This window comes from Ammospiza caudacuta, chromosome 8 (genome assembly GCF_027887145.1).
Source record: "Ammospiza caudacuta isolate bAmmCau1 chromosome 8, bAmmCau1.pri, whole genome shotgun sequence".
Classification (NCBI taxonomy): Eukaryota; Metazoa; Chordata; class Aves; order Passeriformes; family Passerellidae; genus Ammospiza; species Ammospiza caudacuta.
Window position 1 is genome coordinate 29,951,359 of NC_080600.1, and position 17,975 is coordinate 29,969,333.

Here is a 17,975-nt window from a genome sequence, read left to right on the forward strand (position 1 = left end):
GGAGGGGGAAGATGGCGGCGGCGGGGCGCGGGCTGCTGGCGGCGGGGCTGTTCCGCGGGCGGGTCGCCATTGTCACCGGCGGCGGTACCGGCATCGGCAAGGCCATCGCCGCCGACCTGCTGGCGCTAGGTGGGCGCAGGCCGGGCTCCGCAGGAAGCCCCGGTGGGGCAGTGGGGCCGGGCGGGTGGTGGGAGGGCGGATGGAGTTCGAGGAGCCGTCAGGAAGTGCCCCCGGGCTCTGCTGCCTTTCGGGGGCTGACGGTGCCAGGAGCCCGTGGGTGGGACTTTGGGACAGGGTCAGCAAGGGGCACGAAGTGAGGTTGGTGTGGGGCTGTGCCTTTTGTCCCGCAAAACACTCGCTGTTTAAACACAGAGGTCAGCGAGGTTATGTTAAACCGGGACCCTTTCTCTCCGACTCTCCCTTCAATGAGTTCTTGTCTTGCTTTAACTTACGAGGGCTTACGAGGTTGTTGAACATTGATTCTTACAGAGCAGTATCCTTAAACTGCTGCCCGCACAGTAACTTCTTAGAGACGTGGTGCTTCTCCCAGTGTCTGCGGTTTCAGGAATGTCCTGAAATTGAAGAACATCTTCATGATGCACAGCGTAGCTTTTCTTTCCACTCTGAATACAGAGAAGTGGTAAAACCTAGAGCGAAAGGCAGTCCCTGACTGTCTGATATGAGACCAGGAGAGGTAGGAATGACTCCTACATCCACCTTGCAACACCTTTCCTGCAGATTTCAGCTCTGCTAGGGATCATCGGCGTCAGCCTGGGTTTGGGTATTCATTGTCACGATTAGATTCAGCGCTCAGAATGCCAGCGCTGGTGTTACAGCTCTCGGTGTCACACTCCCGTGGTTTGCATTATTGGAATGTGCACCTCTGCACTGCATAGTAAGGAGCTTTCTTTGTTAAGGCTCTGCTGGGAGACAGCTCTCCCTCTCCTGGCCTTTGTGCCGCAGCTTTCCACTTGCTTTGTACAGCTGAATGGAAGATTAGTTCTGTTACCTTTGTATTACTGGGGAAATTAGTATTTTTTTTCAGGTGTCCTTACATGCTGCTTTAAAGAGGTACTTTTTAAGCATCACCACAATATTGGTTGGTGATGTTACCCAGTTACCTTAAAATTGTGATTAATTTGATTTTTGCTGTTTTTCTCAAGAAAAATACAATAACAAAAGTGTGTCCGTAACAGCCTAAATAGAACACAATAGAAAAGAAATCTATGCAAAGCACGTGAGAAAAAATTAAGAAAGAGCTATACAGAGCTTAAGAGTGACTGAATAACCTTCATTACCTGTAGACCTTCTGGTTACTCCTGACAAGATAATGATTAGGAAATATTTCCATGTATACCCTGCACTTCAGGTAAGGGGGACTGGTTCTTACAGGCATAGGAGCACTGACACATAATGCTAGTTGTTATATACATTGTTTATATAACCAGTCTCCTTTGAGGCCTTCTGGACAAATTTAAACCTTTTATCTGGAAACTTGTGCCCTTTTCCCTGACCCTATCAGGAAATGGTCCAGTCATTCTTTGTGAAGAAAGTTATGTTGTCAGCTTGCACAGCATGTACCAAATGTTCTCCAGTGATTAGAATCTCTCCCTCTCCCAATTAGTACATTTAGCTAAAATATAGTCTCTTACTAAACCTTATTCTATATCAATGTGTGTATTAATAAGCACTTAAGTTGATAGATACAACTGGGCTACTGTGATTCAGTATTTTGTGTTAATTGGTAATTGTGTGTGGCATTTTATGAACTTTGCTTTAGTTAGGTGGTTGTGCAAGGGACTGGAGTTCTTAATTAAAAAAAAAAAATCAGGAGACCTCAGAGACTACTGTCTTTATATAATGTGTTGTTTTAAGATAGCCACTAATTAAAGGTGAAGCTCCTATTCCTAAGGATATGTAGTTGTAAAGCTTCCCCCCTGGAAGAATTAAACTCCTCTATTTTTAATATTTATTTTAATATATAGTTTCACAAGACTGTCTGAGTCAGATGAACAGCTTGCTGCTGTTTCCTCCCCCTAGTTATTTTGATTTGATTCTGGTGTTTGCTTGATCACATGAGAGGCCAAATTCCACTCTGCAGCAGAGGTGGGGGGAAAAAACCCCACGCCTGGCAAGATATTAACTTTTTCCCTTTTTTTTGGTTGGTTGAGTATGGTTTATATTAAAGTATTAAAGCAGATGAGCAGCAGACCTGATATGAAGAAGAGATTACTTCTGCTGAAATGCTAAGATGATGGAAGGAGCAAGCTGGCAGCAAGACCTCCTTGCTTGCTTGGCTAGTAATTTGCTTATCCATTTGCTTATCATTACATGAAACTGCTTGCTGGATTTGCACTAGGAATTAATTTGGTGTCCTTTGGTTTAGTCTGTGTAGTAGCAATTGCTGTAGCCTGAAAGCTGTCCTGAGTCCACTGGTGTCTCAGAAGAAATTAGACTGGTTGTAGTGTGAGTGCTTGACTTAAATTTGGCCCCTGCATTGTTTTTTCTCTGTAGAATGAATCCTTCTGCCTCCAAATGCTGAAAAAAAGGAGCACTTGAGCTCCTGCCTGATTTTTTTTTTTCTCTCCTTTCTGCAGCTAGGATTCTGCAGAGCCACAGGGAGGGCTCTGTTCCCACTGCCTGTAGACTGCAGATAGGGATTAATCTTGTGAGGCTATTATCCTTTCCTTCAGTCTCTGTAGAGTTAAAAACCAGACCATTACATTTACTCACTGCTACTCAAAATTACAACCAGTTGTACAAGAAGATTATTTTTGTGGTTCTAAGAGCAAGCATTTTTTGTAATCAAGACCTGCTGAAACATCTTTAAATCACTTAATTGATAAATGAGGCAGCTGTGTGCAGAAGCAGCAGAAGTGATGTCTGAAAGCTGCTTTGCTGACTCTGCAACTCACAGGTTATCTTCTCTTCTGCAGGAAGGAGAGGAAATCTTGTGGCCTTTTTTTTTTAATTGCTCTTTTTCTGGCACAGAGGGATCTTGTTGCTAAGAAGCATTTGACATCAGTATTTCTCTCTCTTGCAAGAGCTTCAACACTGTATTTTCTAGTCAGTGACTAATAAATGCACATCCTACAAGATATCTCCATGATGTTACTAAAAATATAGCAATATTGTGTTAGCTGAATGATGTTTCATTTTGTCTCCACACACAGGCTGCAGTGTTGTCATTGCCTCTCGTAAATTTGACCGATTAAAAGCTGCAGCAGAAGAGCTGAATAACAGATTTGCCTCTGTGAGTCCTGCCCAAGTGACCCCCATGCAGTGCAATATCCGCAAAGAAGAAGAGGTAAAGATTACTGACCTTGTTCTGGGGCTTAACATATCAAAAGCATTTTGTGTATATAAGTTCTCAGATCTCTAAAGATTTCTGGTCTTTTCAAAAGTGTGCTTCCCCAGGGAAGATATTTGTTAGCCACCTAAGCAAAAAAGCATGTGTAAATATTGGCAAATATATTTCTGACCATGCTTGTATGTTTCAGATATTTCTGGGAGATGCAGGCCTTGGAACTGGCATGTTCTACAGGCAGGCAGAGCCCACTTAGCATGATTCTTTGTCACATTGCTGTGACAGAAGTGAGGGGGTGTAAACTTGTGAAGATGGAGACCTCAGAATAGTTCCTTCAAACAGGAAGGCATAGCATGAATCTGAATGCTTGTGACTTGCCACAAGTGCCCTGCGTTGTCAGTTTGGCTTGTAGTAAGCCAAAAACCCCATAGATATATAATATTTTAGCCATGTCAGAAATTTTAGTTGCAGTTTGAGGTGTGCCTCATTGTAAGCTTTGTTACTATTCAAGCTGATTTTTAAATTTTTTCTTCATATTACAAAAAAATGGAAGATCTGCTACTATTCAAGTTGATTTTTGAATTTTTTCTTCATATTGCAAAAAATGGAAGATCAAGAGCAAAAGTACATAATCCAGGTTATTCAGAAGTCTGCATGCACCTCCTAATTTTTTTTATCTCTGTAATTAAATATTTAAAAGTCCAACTTCAGGTTGGATTTTTAAGTTTTTGAAGACAGCTAGAAAATCCTCCAGTAACCACTGATTGCTACGTTTTTTTAAACCTCTCAAAGTCTCTCTTAACCTAAATATTAATGAACTTCAGTAGCTATAAGGATTCTGGAAATATCCTACAATATAGCCATAAAACAAATAAAAATTGAAATTCTTCCCTTGTGGAACAGTTCGTGCCATAAAATATTTATAGTGCTCTACTCAGATTTTCTCTCCTGAAGGAGATGAACCCTGGGGCTGTGCTGTATGTCACTTCACCTACCAGTGAATTTTAGGTGTGTATTTACTGGCATCAGCAGTGCAACATAATAGGTTATGGCAGATGTCAGAGGGCAACTTGCATGATTAAAGCTATAGGAAAGCAAAGAGGTAAAGAGGAAAAAAGGGAAAAAAGCTTTCTTCAGGTCTCTTTCTTGGAGAGAGCACTCTGGCATGCTTAATAACCTTCTGCAGGTGAATCTTATTTCTACATCAGTCTGAAATTGATCAGTGAGAACTACAGTGTTCTGTGAGATGGTTTGGGGTTTGCTTGGATGGTGAAATGAGGTAAGATGGTTTGGGGTTTGCTTGGATGGTGAAATGAGGTAATCTCCACTAAACTGCCATTCCTTCTTTGTTTCTTAAGTGTGCTAAATGCCTCTTTGACAAAACAGGCTTAAGTGGCTTTGGAAGTTTTTGAAGGTGCTTTTCAAGCCTTCTTTATAATGCTGTGTAAAGAGTTCTGTGTATGGGTAGCCATACTGATACTTGAAGAAACTTCTGTCTTTGCTATTGCCTTGCAGTTTTATCATAAAATTGTCCTGTTTCCAATTTAAACTTTACCCATTTACAGGCACACCAGAACTTTCCTAGAACTTTTCATATGATATTTGTGAAGCTTCTATTGGATGTCTCCTATCAGTGGAAGTTCTCTTCAACCATTGTCATTTCATGTCTGTTTCTATTGAAGACTGGCTTCAGAGGAAAAAGGCAGATTAAACTCATGTCTTGAACTTTTCAGTCATTGATTTAGTCTTATAGTTTGACTCACTTCAGTTCTGCAACTGCTCTTATTTCTGTTGAAGTCCTATTTAGAAAAAAAATACTAAGAAAATTTCATAAGCCTTTTGCTGACGATCTGAACAAGGGATGCAGTTTCTGTTGCATGTTAACATAAGAATTTGTGTACCTGGTAAATATTTCTCCATTCCAGATGTCCATCTACAAGACCAGATATTTTATTGGTTGGAGACATCCTGACATTCTTGTTCTTCAGTTTGTGCCTCTCTGTCTCTGTTCTCTTCTGGTAATGCTGAAATTCTCAAAGACTGCTAAATCCTGACCAGGTGTTACCTAATTTCTAAATTTACTGTTGGACCAGAAATTTATGTTTTCAGCTCTCAAATTTGTAGTGAGGATAGTGCTTCCTTACAGTGAGGTACTTTGGTTTGTAAGTTGTAACTAGATAAACTCCAATTAACAATTGTTAACTTACTCTGCTGAAAACTCAGTCCGAACTGAGGTGTATGGCAGATTTTCCACATCCCACTGCTTACTGTTGCTTATTTATTATGTCTCCTAGAGCAGCAGTGGTGAAAAGTACTTTTTTTTTCTAATTTGCACTTGCTTGCCTTGTGGAAACTAGAGGAAAAGTACCTTTAGGCTTTTACTTTGATTCAAAGAGTGTTGTACATTCATGTTCCAAACCTACTCCATTCTTAACTTAAAATTTAGTGCCTGGGACTTGGAGTCATAGGAATCAGTAGAAGATGTTGTTAAGGATTTTTCTAGCCTAAGAGGCAAATATTGAGTAGAGGTAACACAGTAGTATAACTCACTTCAGTATTTTCACAAATACAGGAAGAGCTTCCTGTTGCAGTGGAAGAGGGGATGGAAGGGCATGTCAGCTTTTGGTTTCCCTCATGAAAGAAGTGGGACTAGTTACAACTGTGTTGGCTCTGTGTGCTACTCATTAGCAACATTACAACTCATTGTTTGCTTTCAGCTTAGTGTGAGTGAAGAGTATTTACTTCAGAAATCCCAGGAGCACATTGTTAGGTAGAGAGGAACAGCCTCCTCAAGAATTCCCTGTGAGTCACAACATCCTCCTTCTTAGCTCTTATACCAGGTACCAAAGAACATGTGCAGGAGAAAAACATTATAAATGTTTCAACAAGAAAAAAAAAAACAACTTTGGAGTTCAAGCTCCCTTAGATGTCAGAAGTGATCTATCACAAGCTTCAAAGCCCAGGAAGTTTCCTGAAGAAGTACATAATTCATTTAATATATCATTATCTCTGACATCTCACTGAAGTCTTTTAAAGAGTAAGTCTTTGTTTCAAAGGAAGCCACCCTCATCACCTATAGGATCAAGCCATTTCTTTTTACTACAAAATGCCATTTTTTTATCCCTTCTTCTTCATCAATTGTTCTGCATTTCTCTAAAGGCCTCTATACATTTTGTCCTGGTTTGAATTTTATAAATTGGAGGGAGGGAATTTGAATAGGGAAAATTTAAGAAAGATAAAGGTGCTTTCAAATTGCCAGAAGATTATTTTTTGCCTGCTTTTGCAAATCTTAAAGTAACTGACCTGCTTTGAAGATGACACGGTTCATGCCTCTGGTTTGGATCTGTGAAATTCAAGCATTAGAAGGTTGATCCCTCATCATGTAGTCCAGGATGGTTGTTAGAGCTCTTTCTGGCCTAGGAAGAGGCAAAGAAGGTGCAGTGAATTAATTATTGCAGAAGCTTGATGGCAAATATCATGGGAATAGCTTAATGAATTCACATTTTTAAGTATCTAAATCTTCATCCTCAGAAGCCCTTTTGCTTTCTAGCAAAGCTTACTTTTTGTTTAATGTGCAAGAAATAATCATGCTTGATGGAGGATTTTGAACCACTGCATAACCTGTCAGGCTTATTTTTGTCATGAGTTTGCTGCTGCTTTAACTAGTTTTCCATTGAGTGTCTGTAAAGAATTTAAAAAACCTGTTTTATTTTTAAAAATGGCAGAGTGGAAGGTTCTGGGATAAGAGGACCAGAGGTTTCTCTATTCTGTCATCAGAATATATTTCTATATTGTGTCATGGGGCTTTATCCTGGAGCAGTGGTTGTGCACCTGTTCTCTTTTCCTGTGGTTTGCAGTGTATATAGTGATAGAAATTGCTTCTTAGTGATTATGAAACTGAAATGATTTTCATTGTTTGCATATTTCCTGGCCTCATAATGTGTTGAGAGCAGATCAGTTTGCTCTTGCTGAGATGCAAACCAGACAGTTCTGTGTGCACATGTATCTTTATTTATCTCTTTTTGTGTCTTGAATTTTGAGCCACAGCAAAATCTGTTGACAGGGACAAGACATGAGGAATGAATGTCTGAATTAAGGGGAGGGAGAGAGACTGAGAGAGACAGAGACTGAGCAGATGATGGTCCCAAGCCATGGATGCAGCAGTGTCCTGTCAGTCTTCTGCGGGTACCACCTTCACACTGGCCAAGCTTCAAGTACCCATGGGGTGGTCACAGGTGCCATTCCCATAACTTGGGGTGATGTGTATGAGCAGTTGCTTCCTTTCCCACAGTTTGCCACAGTGGGCACTTTTGTCCAGATGCATTAACCAAGATGTTCTGACCTGATCTTACCTCTGCTAGGCCTGGAATTAATGCTTTCCTGTTGCAAATTCCTCCCTTCTGTGCTTCTCTCAAGTTCTTGCTTTGGTGGCTTATCATCTTATGGTAAGTTCCTTCTGTGGCCTTGACAGTGTTTTGAGACAGGCAGCAATACTCTTTAAATCCTTACACTTGTGAAGCCTTTTTGCTATACTCTGTGGACAAACATTCCTTTAACTGGCACCTGGATAAGTAGAAGCTTACATGTCTAGCTAAGAGGAAGATAAATCCTTGTACTTCTTGTAGGCCATGGCTGTTCTTGAAATCAGCAATTCAGAATTCTGTTCATGGTGTCACCTTTCCATACTTGAGCTCCAGCAGCAGAACCTGCTGCTGGACCAGACCCTGAGGGTAAAATCTGTCAGTTGGACATCAACAAAACTTCAGACAGCCTCAGTAGTGCTACTTAGCACATACCTTGTGTCTGAGCTCTCTAGTAGCTTTTCTTTTCCAATAAACTTTATAGATTAGCACAGGCTTAGTTGGTTTATAAATACTTAATGCCTGTCTGTGTGAAGCCTGTCGTGAAAGGCTGTGGCTTGGTGGGGAGTTGTGGATAAGAGATTCCTGTTGTTGTACTTTTAAATAACACAGCAGTAACACAGTAAAAATACCTGTTACCACTGTGCCAGAATGCCTTTTAGTTCTAGCCACCAAATCACAAACCTCTAAAACTCTGTAGTGGGTTGTTTGCCTGTGTGTTTTACTGACCCAGGGTGACCTGTAAATGCATGTGGACATTTGTCCCTTTTCTCTGAGTCAGTGACTGCTCTCATCTCAATTGTCTGTAAGTATGGGCTACTGCCTAATATATTTAACTTGCAGTCACACACAAAAGTTCCTTATTGCAGTGTTCCAATCTTCTGGTTATGTCTGAAGTGCCTGATTTTGTTCTTTTCTGTCTTTATCAGAAGAATATCTTAAACTAGTAGCTCTACCTCATGCAGCTTTGCTTTGCTTCCACAGAGAGTTTTTAATAGTTTTTATAAGTTCCTTCCAAGTGGATATTTTAATTACAGCAATAAAAAAGAATCTTCTTTAGTAGTCACTGTGATTTAAATGTGTTGTACCAGACTTTCCTTCTCCCTGTGCTTCTGGCTGCAGTTACACCACAGTGTAACTGGGAGAAGCACTGCAGTGATACTTTCCTGCAGCACAGAAGACTTTGTGAAGATTGCTACAGTTGGAGCCATCTGAGCTGTCACGGGAGAGCCTTCTGGCCTTTCCTGGCTTTCAGAAAGCAGAACTGATGTGTGTTTGTTGTTGTTGGGTTTGTTTTTTTTTCCTGAGAATATGGTGCAACATGTAGGAACAACAGTTCCTTAAATGCACCATATGAATAATTTTGAATTGGTATGCTATAACATATAACATACATTTTGTCCAGCTGTTGAAAAGTTGCTTGAATGTCTCTTCTCAGTGGATTTTTCTTGTTAATTTGTTTTCAGTCTTTTCTTTTTTTCATTCTTAGTATTTTTCCTTCTCTCTCTCTCTCTCTCTCTCTCATCTCTCCACAGTCTGAATAGCCTTAGTCTGTTCAAATCTTCTTTGTACTGAAACCATTTGTGTTCCATAAATGAGCCCATATTTCAGTGACTTACAGAAAATAATATTCAAAGTAAGATTCTCAGACTGACAGGGAGAAGAGTTTGATATTGCTGAGCAAAGCATAACTTTTGCTGCCTAGCCAGACATGACTTTCCTTTGCTCACAACAAGAGAGAAGTAAAGGCCAGAATGTCCTTGTGGCATGGCTGTTCTTGCAAGCTATGAGTTTGGAACTACTGTCACAGATGTTTTGGTTTTCTGCATTTTTTCCTCACATCCCACAACCTGCAGTGACTAATAAGTGAGGAATAAGATGACATTCAGAATTTGAAGAATGGGTTTAGGTATTGAAGGCATTTTTTCTCAGCAGGCACTAGTTTTTCAGTCATTATTTGCTTGCTTAGAGTTTTTTTCTTTCGAGAGATGCATCCTTACAGGATCCGTACTATCCTGTAAAACCATTCTGTGCTGTTAGAAATAAAAGATTAGTAAGTAAATAGTAAGGCAGCCTTTTTGAGACTGGGTTGGTAACACTCATTGTGAGATACAGATAATGCATTGCTTGCACTTTTTTCTGTTTCTGATGTTCTGTTGTAACTCAATACAGAGAATGGGCTGGGGAAGGATATCAACCAGCCTATCTGTTTGAGTGGCAGCATTGCTCCACCTGTCTTTTGGGGATTTTTTTTTCTGTGCTTTTCTCTGACCACAGATGCTAGGTTATCTTTTTATATATGCTTGAGTAGGAATAACTGATGCATGGTCTCTAGTTATGATTGATGATATGAGCAGGAAACAATCATTTTGTCCCATTTCCTGTTTCTTGAGATAAATATTAAGTTGTTGCTATGGAGTTCTTATTACTATCTTGCAATAATAGTTTTGCTAAAGAAAGCAACTTATATTTCCAGCATTTTTTAGACTTCATGTTCTGTAGGGTAATTAACCTTCTTGCTCTGTGTAAGAAGACTGGCTATTGCCAACTCATGTGTCAGAGCTGTAGTGAATATATTAAACTTCTAGATAAGGATGATAAAACTCCAGATGAGTTATGTTTTCTGTTTAAAATGGTTAGGTATATGGTCAGATAAAAATAACAGTAGCTACATTATATGGAACTCTGCAGGTCTCATGTGAACACGCCCACTCTTTTGAAGAACATCAGGAGATTCTTAGTAGGTTGTGTGTAGTGGGCTTTTGTGTCTGTTTGATTTCACAAATCTTTGGCAGCTTAAATCCCCTTCTTTTTTGGGTGCTTTTATTTTATGCAGCACCTGCATTATACCAGCAAAATTTCCTAAGTAAACATGGATACAGCCCAGTCCTTCTTGGCTGGCTGATCCTGTCATACCAATCTCACAGCCTCTCTGAAGGCTAGACCTCCTCTTTTTCTGTGAAAAGGGCATGAGGGAGAAAATACTGTCTGAGAAGAAAACTGGGTGTAGACCTTGATCAGCATACCTCACTAACAAATACTGTTTCAGGTAGAAGCTTTGGTGAAGTCTACACTGAGTCTGCATGGCAAGATTGACTTCCTGGTGAATAATGGAGGGGGCCAGTTTGCAAGTCCTTCTGAAGCCATCCGTGCAAAAGGCTGGAATGCTGTGATAGACACCAATCTGACAGGGACCTTCTATTGTTGCAAAGCAGGTAAGGTCTGAACATTAAGCTTTTTATGTTTATTTGGTTTTGCTTTTTACAGAAATACCAGAAGATAAGAAATGTCAAGTTTCCCTAGCTGCTTCTTTTCATGCACTTACCTGACAGTGGGTAGTTGTTTTCCTGAATCTCATCCAAAGATTTGCATTAAATGGTATATTACATTTGTTCATAAATACAAACATACATTTAAGGCAAGTATGATCTTCTAGTTAAGGCCAGGTTTGGGAAGTCAATTGACTTGGATACTCATTTAAAGGACTATAGGAAAACCACTTAACTTTCATGGCCTGTATTCACTGTGTATAACATAGGAAAATACTTTTTTCAGGGATATAAATTTAGGCTTAAATTTAAGTATGGTGTGTCATTCTCAAACAGCATTTGGAATGTGGAAATTAAAGTAATTTACATGTAAATATGAAATTAATTTCCATCAAGTGCTTCTTTACAATCCTTGAGCCTTACCTGGACTGTGCCTGTTGCCTCATGGCCTCACCTCTGGATTGGCAAGGCTGTGCTACAAACAGCAGATTGTTCTTCTAAAATGTGTAGTGTGATTGCAGTTAAAACTCCAAGTTTGGTTTCCAGTTGGCAAGTTCATTTCTATGCATTTCTTCTGATATTTATAGGTTATCTTCCTCCTTCATACAGTGTACAATGCCTGGATGCAGGAACATGGAGGAGCCATTGTCAACATTACTGCTGCCGTGAGAAATGGCTTCCCTGGAATGTCGTAATATATATTTTCTTTTCATACTTTCCTATATTTTTCCCCCAGAAATACTAACTGTTCCTAAACCCTTCAGAGAGGTGTGTACTGGGTAGCAGCAGAGTAGAGAAATACAGTAGTTAGGTCAAGAGAGAGCAAGAGTATCACTTGGCAGTATGTCTGGGGATCTCTTATTAATCCAGTAGATGGCATCTCTGGTCTCTCTCCACTTGTTTGTAAGAAACTATGAAGCAAGACTTGTCAGTGAAGCTTTAGTTGGTAATAGCTCCCTTTGCTGTCTGTTTTTTTTTTTTTTTTTTTTTTTTTTTTTTTTTTTTTTTTTTTTTTTTTACTTGGAAATTGAGTTTCTGTTGAAATATAAAAATATATTTTGAGCAAGTGTTGCATTATCTATCTTTGTCCTCATTCAGGGTTGAATGCTTTCAAAACCAACATTTTTAAGGAACAGCAGCATATTTTCTTGCTAGCTTGTTCTTCACAGTACAGAATAAATATAGAGATCCACACGGTGGTGCTGAAGCTACAGTTATTTCGGTATCTGTGGTGTCTGGTTCAGCTATCATGGCAAATAGGATGAAGATGTTTCAGTTTGAGTTGAAGTAAGAGGAAAAACAAGCTCATTCTGAATAACGGTGAAAACATTTTCCTAAGCAACCCTTGCATGTAGATGGATAGACAAAACGACTTCCAAATTTAACTGATTGGAACTTCTTGTAGAAGTGTACTGTTGAAAAAGATATGCCTTTACAAGTCCAGCCATAACTCATGCCTAAAGTTATTAATATTAATTTTGAATATAAAAGTTGTCCTGTTTTCTCAGAGTGTGCCTGGAGGTTATCTATTTCTGGCCTAAACATATGAATAAGTTATCTTAGGTTTTTCTTAAGTTTTTCTTATTCTTTCCCTGTATCTGAGAAGCTATTGTATCTGTCTCCTCTTAGTCTATTTTGCTAGGCTAAAGCAGCTAAATTTATTCATTTTCTCTGACTAAAACTCTCTACAATTCATTGCTGCAGTAATTCTGTTTGCACTTGTTCAAGCTTGTAATCATTTCAGACTGGTTACCTACAGCAGCAAGGCGTAGGAGTTCACTCTGACTCTCATGTCTCTATCTCCATCCACCCACAGTAATTTTTGAATAGTGATTTACTTTAATCATGATTGTCAGAAGATTTAAACAATCTTCCAGACCGCTGTTCTTCCAAGTGTTGCTTTACCTGTGCAAGCTACAGGTACTTTTACACAGTTTGAACTTCAGTTGTTTCTCTTTTTATAAGCCTCCTACTGCAGTAGAGTGTAGCTGACCCCATGTTGCATTGGGGAAGAGATTTTAAATATTTCTAGCAATGACAGAAAATCACAGCATGGCTTTTTAAACAGCGAAGCTATGGTCAAACTTGGAAACTAGGGAGTCTCTCTCTTCCAGATGGTTGGTCCAGCCACAGAAAACCACTCTGAATTCCCTAATGAGGCTGCAGTAGAATTACCACTGGAGACTCCTAGCTAAGGGAACAGATGCTTCCTTTGCTTTCTTTTCTCCATAGGCACACAGGAGCTGCAAGAGCTGCAGTGGATAACCTAACCAAGACTTTAGCTTTAGAATGGGCTCACAGTGGAGTGAGAATCAACAGTGTTGCTCCTGTAAGTAATGGCAAATGGTCTGACTAAAATCAGCTATTACACATGTTCATAGTTAGAGCTTTTGGACCAAAGCAGATTTTTAAATTTATTACCAGTAACTGTTTGTGGATTATTTATATATTTGTTTATTTATAATTCCCTTAGTGTGTTCTTTGGACCATTTGACAGTGTTTTGTACTTTTGGATGATGAGTCAGAGGATGTGGGATAAAATTGCTTCTGCTTTCTGCCTTGACTTGGCATGCTAGGTTTTTAGTTTTTTTATAGCTAAATGAAATAATACTGGTAGGAGTTGGTGACCTGTCTTACAAAGCCTTGACATAAAATTACTGAATGCTCTGTGTTTCAGTAATGGATACATTACTTCTGAGTTCAGGAAACCTTTTCTGTTTGAGGTTCAGGTATGCTGACGGTTTCCACCTATGTTCACAAACTTAGTTTGAAAATCTCTGAATGTCTCACATAATGCCTTTTACTTTGTCTCCTACATGTTAAGTTAGTTTAGCTTTAGGCATATAAAGAGTCTGTAGTGGGAGTGTACCATCTCTCAGAGAAATCATATGTAAATATGTATGTTTTGGTTTTTTTTTGTAACAAATTGATGCAGACAGGAAACCACTATACGGGTCAGCTAAAATATGCCTGCCAATTTCTGAGGAAGTAGACAGCAGGTAGAGTTGTTTTAAATAACTGTATAGAAAGAGCAGCTATGTTTTGTAGTGCTGCAAATACAAAAGTTATGTAGAAGCTCTAGCTTTGACATTTGAGAATGTGTGATTGGTTGTCATTTTCTCTTATCCACAATTTATTTTGCACATTTACTCCCTTGAAATTAAAAGAGGAAACATAAACTTTGTCCAGCTACTTCTACAGTCAGAATTTAGCTTATCTCACAGTGAGTGTCATAAGTGAAGTGTCATGTTTGTTTAAGTGATCCTTAGGAAGATCTTGCTACTGTTTTTGTAGAATGTCTGTGTATTCTTTTTGCCTCTTATTGTAAAACATCTGGCTTGCTTTGTTTGGCATAGCATAGAATGCTTAATGGCAGATGTTTGTTAATCATTCAGGTAAAGGCTTTTATGTAACCTTTGTGAGACCAAATTCATCTGGAGACATGTTAAATGTTAAGATGCACTGACTTGTATTTCCTGTTTATCTGCTTTTTCTGATTTATCAAGTCTTGGGGAAGTAAGTAATTAAGACAGCATTATTATGTGAATATACTTTTCAGGCATGCTAATTACCTAATGAATCATGCTGATTAGATATTATAGCACATGTCAGAAGATGTTTTTGACAAGCAAACACTTCAAGGCTTTGGGTCTTTTAGAAGTATTTGCTAGCTTTGTTACAATGCTGGTAACAAAAGTCCCTGTTGTAGTTACAATAATACTTCTGTCACCTTTGTGGACCCATCAGGTCTGTGGTAACAATACAAAATTGTTACTGCTTTATGGGAGGAGAGTAACCTGTAGGGAATGGATACATAGAGAGGGAAATGTGCATTCTGAATACAAGTTTCACATACGTTATACAGGTATCTTCAACATCTTAGTATGTGCTTCATGGGTGAAATCAAATGTTGCTATTTTACCTTAACTTGACTCCCAAAAGTTCTCTCCTAACTGGTGGATGTAACTCTGTGTTCACATTGCTATCTTCCTTCTCAAAACTTCCTTCTCACCAGTCACTCTGGTGACTGTGTGGTCACCAGAGCAAACACAGTCATCTTTTTCTGCTTCTGGAGCAACTAAGTAGGGAGAGTCAGAATTCTGACTGAAATCTGCTTCTGTAATTCACAATAAATCGGTCTAGTGCTCCTACAAATGACAAGAAACTTTTGAGAACTTGTTCTTGTGGCTTTGTAGTTTCCTGCTGTAATTTAACATGAAATGCTTGTAATTTCAAAGCAGCGGCTGAGTTTTTTATGCTCCAATTTTTTGTTATTGAAGTGACAGCAGAGATTTAGAATAATCAGAATTATTGTGCTTGAACGGAGATGTGGCTAGCAGCCAAATTACCTTCTTGTATAAATGATACTGTGCCATTACATTCAAAAACATGTATTCAAGTGCTCTTTAGATAGTTCAGTCCCACAGAAAATCAGTAATGACAACTTCAAATTTTAGAATGATCAGTTTAAATGTATGCAAGAGAACTTAAGTGTCACTGTGCTGTTTTAAATAGGGACTGGTATTTTCAGAAACTGCTGTTGCAAACTATGGAGAACAAGGTGTAATGATGTGGTTAAAGAGCATACCAAAGATTCCTGCCAAGAGGTCAGCTGTTCCTGAGGAGGTAATGTATTTCAGAATGCTTCTGATATGCCTACTTCTCTGTCTCATTTTGAAGCCACTTTATTATATGGAGAACAAAAAAGATTTAATTTTGCGCTGTGATGGAATATTTAAAAAGAAGAAAGCTTGTACCAATGTGTGGTTGTGCCAAGTAAGAGACTTAACCAGTAGTCACTGTTGTACAGAAGATTTAATTCACCTGCCTCTTACAGCTGAAGTGTTTTGATAGCAGACATTATTTCTTGAAAAAGTTAACTTCAGCAGGAAGGGCTGAAAGAATGAATATTAAGGGGGGAAAAGTGTATCTTAAAAGCACTTAGCTCTCTTCCACCAAGAATGTGCATCTTTGATAAACTGATCAACATTTTTGTTGTTTTTTGGTATCTGATTCTGCTGTGTGACAGCATACTAGTTTTCCTCTGTTAAATGCTTGATGTTTGTGGCTGGAAGGATGGCTTTAAGGCTGTTACAGTTTTTGTTACTAAGTAGAAAATGTTACTAGATCTTGCTTGTAAAAGTTTTCACAAGCTTCTTTGACATGAACAATTCCTAGCAGTTTAAGAAAGATTAAAATTTGAGATTTTGAAATTAAGATTTTAAAATGCCATTCTTTTGTTAGATCTCTCCTGCAGTGTGTTTCCTGCTGTCTCCAGCTGCATCATTCATAACTGGGATAACCATGGTTGTGGATGGTGGCCAGAGTTTGTACGGCCATGGCCTGGAAATACCTGGTAAGAGATGGGCTACAAAATAATGCCCTTCAAGTGGTCAAAGTTGTGCAGTGGGAGGACACAAAAGTAAAATGTCTAGTTTCTCAATCAACTAAGTAAATTCTTTTATTTGTTTTCCTCAGATCATGACAGATGGCCCTCCCCACCAGAAGGAAAAAATTCTGAAATGCTGAAAAAGCTTGTTTCTGGCAAGTTCAAACCAAAGCTGTAAAAGAAAGAGATTTTACCCTTGCTGATAATATCACTTTGTGATTTGACCTTATTATTCTCAGTAATAATTTATTTTGCTCATATGTAACTACATTAAGTGCCTTGATTTTTGTTGGTTTATATTTAAAACTTTTGAAAGGCTTTACATTGTACATCTCTTCTCTGAAAACACTCACCCTGAAAACATTCAGTTTTTTAGGAAGGGAAAAGATATAGAAGACAAATTATCCATTTGCACAGGCATTAATTAATGAAGAATCCCAGCCAGAAGTGAATAAAAAGAATACTTATTTTGCAATGAAGATAGCCAAGAGGGAATGTTTAGGAATCCTTCTGTCCTTGATGAATTTACACAGAAGGTAATTTAAATCTTTTACTGTTAGTTGCATCAGTAACCCTTGGGTCAGTGTTAGCTCTACACTGTTTCTGTTCAGCCACATTGTTGAGTGTTCAACTATTGTTAAGTGTTCAACAATAGTTTTAAAGACCAAGTAGAGTAAGTATTTCTCTGAAAATAAATAAAAATGAGATGGAATACTCTTATTAATGTTTCAAACTAATATGGCATATATTTTGAATGTTTTGAATTGTTTGCAGATATAATGACATTAATGGAGTTAAGCTGGCTGCAACTTAAATTTGGTAACAAAATAAGAAGATACTAAGTACAGTGATGGAGAGCAGTATAGATTCAACAATTTAACATGCAAAATCCATGGTGTATGTTGCAGTGCTTTCTGCAGTATGCTACACTAGTAAAGACAAAATTTGGAATTGTTAATTTGTCAGCTAAAACACCTCTCATCCATACTTGTCTTACAATGTTAACAGAATTTTGTTTGTTACTGTCTTCAGGTGTGGTTTTTGTGAACAATGCAGAGATGCCATTTAAAAACCAGAAATCCTGTAATACATGACTTGAAGAGACTATATTTGTAAATTTTTTATTCACTTTAAGACAAATGTTCCCATGTCTGCTCACTCTAGTGAAAATATAAAAAATATGTAATGACTGTGTTTGTTTGCTCTAAAAACTGAAATTCCTGGAATCAAGTTGCTGCTATAGAAGGGAACTTTTAATACTTCATTTTGGACTGAATGTAAGAGTCTGATGGTTGTTTGTTCTCTGCAAAGATATTTGACTTTTGTGTCTTTCAGTAAAATATGTGTTCTTCTATAGGTACATGTAGATTGTTCTTTCATGAAAATGAAATAAATACCAATGTTGGGTGGGGGAGGAGTTTGAGCCATCATGTGTGTTCTTTCTGCTTTATCCTCTTAGTAACTGGACAGTTATTTATGTGACTGTGAGAAACTGGTACAGAGATAAAGCCAGCTTTTTTCAAATCTCTTGTCCAAGGTATAATTTAGTTATTGCAAATCTTAGTTAGATAACTAACTCTAGAAGTCTAGCCCATTGCATTCAAGTGAAATTATTTAGGTTCTTAACACATTGTTTCAACATCCTTAAC

General features: G+C 38.5%; 1 protein-coding gene across 2 annotated transcripts in view; it reads left to right on the forward strand.

Annotated features, from left to right (window-relative positions):
- PECR (peroxisomal trans-2-enoyl-CoA reductase) overlaps positions 1-17,743 on the forward strand; it is a 40,069-nt gene extending 22,326 nt beyond the window's left edge. The window contains exons 1-8 of one of the 2 annotated variants that reach the window (XM_058809366.1): positions 12-129; positions 3,174-3,307; positions 10,718-10,883; positions 11,547-11,628; positions 13,170-13,266; positions 15,453-15,563; positions 16,182-16,293; positions 16,416-17,743. In XM_058809366.1, the coding sequence (XP_058665349.1) occupies positions 12-129; positions 3,174-3,307; positions 10,718-10,883; positions 11,547-11,628; positions 13,170-13,266; positions 15,453-15,563; positions 16,182-16,293; positions 16,416-16,504 (909 nt within the window). In that variant the 3' untranslated portion in view covers positions 16,505-17,743. Of the gene's footprint in view, positions 1-11; positions 130-3,173; positions 3,308-10,717; positions 10,884-11,546; positions 11,629-13,169; positions 13,267-15,452; positions 15,564-16,181; positions 16,294-16,415 lie in introns of those variants that run through there. The other variant, XM_058809367.1, reaches the window with a different exon arrangement.
- Positions 17,744-17,975: the final 232 nt, after the last annotated feature.